An 8,744-nucleotide genomic window follows, 5' to 3' on the forward strand; every position below is an offset into this window, starting at 1 on the left:
AAACCCAGCAATGGCTTCACCTCGAAAGTGATTGATTTGTTGGAGAAGCTGGTGGTGAAGTTTTTGTATGACACTTCACTGCCCCATCACTACCTCGCTGGTAATTTTGCTCCTGTCACCGAGACCCCTCCCACAAAGGACCTTCCTGTCAAAGGGCACCTCCCGGTTAGTACTTTTGCCTCTTGCTTTGTTGAATTTTTGCTTTATTCAATTCAATTGAAGTGTACTCATGCTTTATAGATTGTTTGACAGTGCTTGGTGTTATCCAATCATAGATTTTGTTATGTAGGGGAAGACTGTTGTTTATTGTTATTTGAGAAATTCCAGTCAAGATAATTTCTGACCGGTTGATTGATAATGTTAAATTTCTACTTTGACAGTGTATGAAAATTAAACTTGTATTGTTGTATGGTTGTCCGTCTGAGGAACATGTATCGTTGTCATGTTTCTTGAATTTGTGGTAAATAGTTGACAAATTCGGCTTCAATTTTAGTCACATGTAGTCCAAAAATGATGTGAATCCAACCGGGTAGAAGAAAAATGAGGTGACATAGTTTTTAATGAAGTCCAATTGACAATGTTTTTGGCTGCACTAACTTTATTTTATTTTATTTTATTTTTGTTGCAAATAATTGCATGAATGAGATGTTACAATACCAAGAATGTTGACTGCTAGTGGGCTGAGTTTTATTGTTTTTGGGTGACTTTTGGTTGCCACAATTTCATTACAATTAGTAATTAAGTAGTGGGATCATTATTAGTTTAAGTGGGATCATTATTAACTTAAGCAAGATGTAATTGCAGTTAATGAATCCTTTTAAACTATGATGGCTAAAGCTTCTATATTACCTGAACCATTTTTATCAATGACGCAAGTTGAGTTTTATTCAAAAATATTAGAGTTTATCTCGTTTTATTTAGTGAGAGTGATTCTCCTATGTTATTGAGCTATTCAAGAATCCTTGGTTGTATTAAAAGACTTTTCCATCTTTATATGTTGTCTCCCTTGGAAAGAGTGATTATTTTCTTTTACCTTTTCTTTTCACCTCTCCTTCTTCCTTCACTGAATTCAGGAACTCACTTTTGTCCAGGTTTATCTCATGGTCATATCTTTCTTGGTTATATCTTTTGTTTTACATGCCCAAATTAAGTGATTCTTGAGCTTAAATTAAAGTTTAAAACGTGAATGTTCATCTCGTTTTTGAATCACCTCATTTGGAGTTTTGTAGTTTGAGATATAGATGTTTCTAAAGTACTATCCAACCTGGAATTTCAGTCACTTTCCAATCCACCTTCTCACTAATTTTCCAAATTTCCTACAAGGTTCTAACCCAAAAGATCCTAAATCAGCCCCTTGTGCAAATGGGGTTTACATGAAAAAAGATTGAGAATGCACCGAAATCACAGTTCTGGATTGTTTTTTAAAAAGTTGGTGTTATTGTATTTCATTTTATCTGTTGTGGTGTTATGACCTTATATTTTAATTCTGAATTTGAAGTGGAATACTTAGACAGGGAAATTAAAGAATTCGGATAAACAGAGAAGAGAGAGAGGAAAATGGAATAATTTTGATTCTCTAACATGGTGTGAAGTTCTTTAAACAAACATCAAATCATGCCATGTTTTATACATCATTCTCAAAGTTGAAAGTTGGTTGTTTTATTGATGAAGATCTCGTTATTGTAAGAATTACAATATCTAGATTTTCCTAATCTTTTATCACCGTGGAAGTAGTCCATGCCCGTCTTTCTGGCAGTTCTTTGCTTTTTATATAATTTCACTAGTATAATGGTGCTTTATGGCTCTGTTTAAATGCAAGACCTTGTTATGCTACTGGTCATGAAAATGTGTGGTATATCTTTGGCTTTCTGATTACTGTCCTTGAACAATGTTACCTGATATATAATTAAAACATTTTAATGTATACACTCTTTCACCGAAGGTCTGGAGTCTAGAGCAATATCCAGTCATGCCACTCATTCTCTACCGTTTATAACTGTCTTTCAGGATTGCTTGAATGGGGAGTTTGTCAGAGTTGGACCTAATCCGAAGTTTTCTCCTGTTGCCGGATATCACTGGTAAAGTTTTATTATTTTTTACATTTTTGAACTCTATATTATGAGATATTGAACAAATCCTGGCAAATATTCAATTTTTATGATACATGTAGCTTACAAGTATATTGATTTTCTTTTTACCATATTTACTTATTATTCAAAAAGGTTTGGTGTTAATATGGAACTTTTTAAATTAGTCTGTTTCAAAAAATGTGATCTTAAAGTGGATTTTGACTCTTATACCGTGCTTTCTCTCACTGTTTTTGGCAGGTTTGATGGAGATGGGTGTGTCCTTCTCTTCCTATATGCAAACACATATTTCTTTCAAGTTTGTTATAAATGAGTTGTATAGACTGGCCATATTTTCTGGATCTATTGGAATTTGGAATTTCTTGGGATAGTGTTTAGCATCAAACTTCAATCAAAATCTCAACACTTTTTTCTTTTTCCAGAATCCCTACATTTCACTGGGAGGGGGAGGGGGGTAGTTGGTAAAATGATGGAGTAAATGGACAAATTGAAACTATAGATACTAAATTTAACATAGAGTAAAAGTATAAGGTCCACAATCTTAACTAAGCCTAAACAATATAGTATTCTAGATAACAAAGCACCTCCCATATAAATTTAAGTTCAATTGTTTGTGAATCAAACACCAGTTCCAATATTCATTTCTGACTTTCTGCAGCTCACCATAATGGCAATTTCACTGTCTCTGATTTTCTTAAGTTTTGGGCTGCCAATTTATACAGCACAAAATTCATAGTTCTGGTGTCTATTCCTCCAATTTTTATTCATGTATCAATGAATTGCAGAATGATTCATGGTTTGCGCATCAAAGATGGAAAAGCTACATATGTTTCACGTTTTGTGAAAACTTCTCGTCTTAAACAAGAAGAATACTTTGGACGGTCCAAATTTATGAAGGTATAGAAAGAAAGTGAAAGCCTAGAAGCTGAGTGAAAATTTTAGTAGTTTTATAATTTAGAAATAATTTATTTTAGAAGCTGAGTGAGAATTTTAGTAGTTTTATAATTTAGAAATAATTTATTTTAGATTCCCTAGACAAACGTAGCTTCTTGTGTTGCTATCAGATTGGAGATCTCAAGGGTCTATTTGGACTTTTAATGGTTAACATACATATGCTGAGAACTAAATTCAAAGTGTTGGATGTTTCTTATGGAGGTGGAACAGGTAATTTGTGCTTTATGGTTCTTTTCAAATTTAAGGTCCCAGGAATTTCTTACATTCTGCAATTTTTGTTCAGTACCATTCAAATAGTACGTTGTGTGTCCCATTTGAAGATTCCACTGTCGTTATGCATGGGCTTCTTTTAAGTATTGGCACTTCAAAAAATATATCACTAGCATGGTGTTCATGTTATCATTGCATCTTACAATGCTCGTATAAATTTTGACAAATGCATACGCATACCTCGACAAATGCATACGCATATGTGTACACACACTCGACAAATGCATACACATATGTGTACACACACTCGACAAATGCAAACGCACACATACTCGTACGCACACTCGTACACATTTCATTACTATATGACTGGAGAATGCACTACCTGGTACTTTGCTTTGCTGATTACCGTTACACATATTTTGGTGAATGCTCCCAGTCGTTTTTGACTGGGAATATTAAGCTCTTGTGCATCACTGAAATTGTTGAAACTAACTTGTGTTCATATTCCAATTTCTACCAGCCAATACTGCTCTTGTATATCACCATGGGAAGCTTCTAGCTCTCTCAGAAGCAGATAAACCTTGTAAGTACCATTTGTGCCCACTTTTTTTTTTTCTTTCATGAATGATATAAGCTTGCTGATTATATCTGAAATGCCATGGTCTGTATGGAACTAAGGGAATGAAAGATTCATCAAGTTATGATCTTAAGCGGACAGCGTTCTTTCCTTTCTCATGGATACTTGCTAATTATACTTGTTTTGACCTCTTCTAGTCTCCAGGACTGAAGTAGTTTCATTTTGAATTTTGCAGATGCTATTAAAGTTTTTGAAGATGGTGATTTGCAGACACTTGGAATGCTAGATTATGATAAAAGATTAGGCCACTCCTTCACTGCTCATCCAAAAGTTGATCCATTTACTGGTAAAGCGATCTTTAAATGAGTGATTAAATTGTCTGATTCAATGGAATATTTGTCCAACAAATAAATATTCTGTATGCAGGGGAGATGTTTACATTTGGCTATGCACATACACCACCATATATCACATACAGAGTAATTTCAAAAGATGGTTATATGCATGATCCTGTACCCATAACAGTATCAGATCCCATCATGATGCATGACTTTGCCATCACAGAGAATTATGCAATATTCTTGGATCTTCCTCTGATTTTTAGGCCAAAGGTATTACAGGTGTATCTGTTCTTATATTCCGGAAAAAAACACACATATTGACTTTGTACATCAATTGGTGGCAATTAATGAATTTGACATTGTGGATTGAAACCCTTTTTCAGGAAATGGTGAAGAATAATACATTGATATTCTCATTTGATTCAACCAGGAAAGCCCGTTTTGGTGTGCTACCTCGGTATGCTAAGGATGAAAAGAATATTAGATGGTTTGAGCTACCAAACTGCTTCATATTCCACAATGGTATGCTTGTTTATTTCGTTTCTCATTTGTATGTTCATTGATATTCCAGGATATGCCAATACTATTTTGTTCTTGGCCCTTCGAAAACAGTCTCCTTTTATTTATCAAAATGTGTTAGATGTGGTGTTTGTCCTTCAAAAGAATAAATTAGACAATCTGGTATATTTTTCCTGCCACAGTAAGGACGATGTCTTTTGGCTGTATATAGTACAATAACAATCCTTGCAGTAACATTGCATAAAGTTGTCCATTGTGACATACTTAAAATGTTTGAATTCTAAACCAGGTTCAATTTATGCTCTGAATTATTTATTTCTACAGATTTCTCAGTTGTAAAATTTCATGTCATTTTTTTTTCAGCCAATGCTTGGGAGGAGGAAGATGAAGTTGTTCTGATCACATGCCGCCTTCAGAATCCAAAGTTGGACAACGTCGGTGGGGCTGTCCAGGAAAAGCATGAAAATTTCTCAAATGAGCTGTAAAGGATTCATTCTGACATGTAAATTTTTGAGAAAAAAAGAGTTTACTGCATAATTGTTCTTTATTTATGAACACTTAACACTTTATAGGTATGAAATGAGATTTAACATGAAAACTGGTGAAGCTTCTCAAAAGAAATTGTCAGCCTCTGCTGTAGATTTTCCTAGAGTCAATGAAAGCTACACTGGCAGGTAAGCTCATTCTCTCCATGTTGAGAAAATTTAGCGAAGTCAAAGTACTCAATAACTTGTGAACAAGTCTATCTCAATCATATGTCAATTTGATAACTTTAATCCAAATAAGGTCATGTTAGACATCACTATGAACTTTAACATCTCAACTATGTTGTATTTGATAATTTTAATCATCATGGTCACATTTAATCTTTCATTTCATCAGGAAGCAGCGATATGTTTATGGTACCACATTAGACAACATTGCAAAAGTTACCGGCATAATCAAATTTGATTTGCATGCCGAACCAGATCATGGAAAAGAAAAGCTTGAAGTTGGAGGAAATGTTCAGGGACTCTATGACTTGGGACCAGGAAAGTTTGGTTCGGAAGCTGTTTATATCCCTCGTGTCCCTGGAATAGATTCTGAAGAAGATGATGGATACTTGGTCTTGTTTGTACATGATGAAAATGCAGGGTAACACCTTTCTCTACACACTTGAAGCAGTGACTTCTATAAACTTATTTTTAGGTTTTACAACCTTTTTGTCCATACTAATATACTAATTATAACTACTAGTTCTTACACCTTTTTGGTTTGTGATCCTTGTATTATTAAAACCTTCCATTTTTCTTCTTTCTGCTACAGAAACTCTTACACTTACATATAGGAAGAAGGAAGTAATTACAGAAAGATAATGCTTTGGACTGATTATGAACATGCACACATATTGTATACCTTTACGTTTTACAAATTGAAAGTGCCTTCTATAGTACTAAGATAATGATATCCTCTTACAAATTGTCTATCAAGTTTCTGTAATCTGCATTACAATTGCTAACTAACAGAATTCATAATACAAAACTGCAGAAAATCATTTGTGCATGTCATTGATGCAAAAACAATGTCAGCAGATCCTGTTGCGGTTGTGGAATTGCCCAATAGAGTTCCATATGGTTTCCATGCCTTCTTTGTGACTGAGGTTTGTGTTGCTTCATATATTTCAACATTGCATTTCTTCGTCTCTTTCTTTCCTCCACATCACTCAGAATGTTTATTAAGCAACCATTTTCTTCTGGGTCTATTCGGTAGTGAGGGAATGAAAATCTAAATGGTGAATGAAATAAGTGAAAATTAGAAGTGTTTGGTTGAAGAAAATCAGTAAAGAAATAAACAAAAAAGATATAGAAATGAATGGGAATAAGGTTAAATATGTTTTTAATTATTAAACTTGCAAAATTTGAAATTTGTCCTTGTTTTAAATTTTAATATAATTTGGTTCTCTAACTTTAAAAATGAATGGATATAATCTTTCTAATATAATTTTAACGGGTTGTTTCAAGTTGGTGTTTGAGTTGTTTATGATACATTTAGTTTAAATGTCAATATGGAACATCATTTAATCTGTAAAAAAAATTAATACTTTTAGGTTAAGAAGATTATATCTATTTATTTTTAAAGTTTAGGATCAAAATATGTAAAAGTTTTGGACATAAATGATTTTTAATTTTGTATACTAAAAACATATTTAATTCATAAATAAAATAAAATGTTGTACCTTTTTTTTTTCAAACAACCAACATTATCTTCAGTTTCACTGTTTCATGCTACAGACAAGCATCAGGGTTTGCTGCTGAATGAGCTGATAAAAATCACTTTTTTTATAAAGAAGTAATCAATAGTTCCTCATTCATTGCTTACCTTTTGTTCTGTTGAAAGTGCTTATACATCAAAATATTACCCTCATTTCTTCTTCCACTTTAAGAGGATGTCACTAATTATTGTTATTGTTTCTCTTTGGGCAGGAACAATTGCAAGAACAAGCAAAACTGTGATAATGGTTGCAGCCTCACTGTGTTGTTCTGCCTCAATCTTTGTATACATTTTGCTACAAATAATGGAATATACTTTAAGATAATAATATATTAAGCAATAATAAAGATTAATGGAATATTCATACTAGTTACTCGTATCATTACAATTTTAATAAGAAACGTTCAATTATTTCATAATTATTGATATTTTTATGAAAAGTTTCATGCCTGAAAAAATATCATTAATTATTTTTCATATTATCCGAAAGTAATTACTTATTAAAGTCACTACAAATATCACCTAAGAGAAAATGAAAAGTAAAAATGAGAAAAATTTAACTTAGATACATAATAATACATCTCACGAATTGCTCATATCCTATTCTCTAACATATAACAGTAAGATAATTTGTTTTTATTTAAAATCTATGCATAAAAAAATTGAATATGTTTTTCATTCTTCGTACTCGAGTTAAATTTGGTTTTTATCCATTGAAATTTAAGTTTATATTTTTATATTAAACTTAAATTACCATGAAATTAAGTCATCCCAACTTGCAATTTTATTTCCTTCGTTCCTCACCAATTATCAGTTTTTAGCAAAAGGTATTTTTTTATCTGTTATTTCTTAAATTTCAAGATAAAATATTCCTTTTTCAATTATACATTTAATTCAATTAATATGAATAGGAAAAATAAGTTATGATAACATAGAAAAAAAATATAATGACATATACACTGAAATAAGAGTATTAAAAATGTATACACACTTTCTTTACTTCTGTACAGTAATATTTTAAGGTTCTTATATTCACAGAAAATATTTGATTATTCATTTTTAATAAATTAACTATTATAGTCCTTTCAGTTTTCTCTATCCAAATGTATAATAAAAATAAAAATATTGTATAATTAAAGAAACACATTATCTTAAAATTTTAAAAATAACATTCTTTTTTTCAAACCCATGCTTTTATTATGCACCCATATAAATATTAAAATTCCAACTTTACCCTTCAATTTAAACTTTTTTTCTTTCTTAACTAAGTTCTGAAATTCATAATTTTCAAAGCATATTAAATCAATATTATATTATTTTTTAAAATAGTAATATAAAAGTTATTCATAAATTTTTAAAGAATAATTTTTAAATTGTGCAAAATTATACTTCTAAATTATACAATTCATAAATATTTCCTATTACACAATTTAAAAAATATTACTGACATAGAATCGAAATGGTTTTAAATTACATAACTTTTTTTATGTAATAAATAATTTTTGAATTGTACAAGTTACATAAATAAATTCCAACAAGAAAGGAGTATGGCGACAAAGGTGATATCAAAGGGACAGTTTTGTCTTTTGCACACCCCATGGAGGTGCATGAAGGACAAAGGTGATATGAAAGGGACAGTTTTGTCTTTTGCACACACCATGGAGGTGCATGAAGAAAATCGTGGGGGTGCAAAACGAAATTGCCAACAAGATCAAAAAATGACTCATGCAAACTTCAAGCATAACAATGTGCAAGAAAATATAGGACAAAACAGAGAGAGTTTTTAAGGTTTTATGCAGCATA

At 31.6% G+C, this 8,744-nt stretch overlaps 1 protein-coding gene across 1 annotated transcript; it reads left to right on the plus strand.

Moving 5' to 3' along the window:
* Positions 1-7,310, plus strand: LOC124834601 (carotenoid 9,10(9',10')-cleavage dioxygenase 1; the record flags this gene model as incomplete). Its single annotated transcript, XM_047309321.2, has 14 exons — positions 1-165; positions 2,008-2,078; positions 2,328-2,342; positions 2,873-2,984; positions 3,152-3,251; positions 3,775-3,837; positions 4,067-4,177; positions 4,258-4,442; positions 4,556-4,694; positions 5,055-5,172; positions 5,264-5,365; positions 5,574-5,825; positions 6,219-6,330; positions 7,154-7,310. Coding segments are annotated over 14 exons (1,575 nt in total), but the record flags the coding sequence as incomplete, so codon positions are not given.
* Positions 7,311-8,744: the final 1,434 nt, after the last annotated feature.

This window comes from Vigna umbellata, chromosome 3, assembly GCF_029865625.1.
Source record: "Vigna umbellata cultivar VRB3 chromosome 3, Vumbellata_1.0, whole genome shotgun sequence".
In the NCBI taxonomy this organism is placed as follows: Eukaryota; Viridiplantae; Streptophyta; class Magnoliopsida; order Fabales; family Fabaceae; genus Vigna; species Vigna umbellata.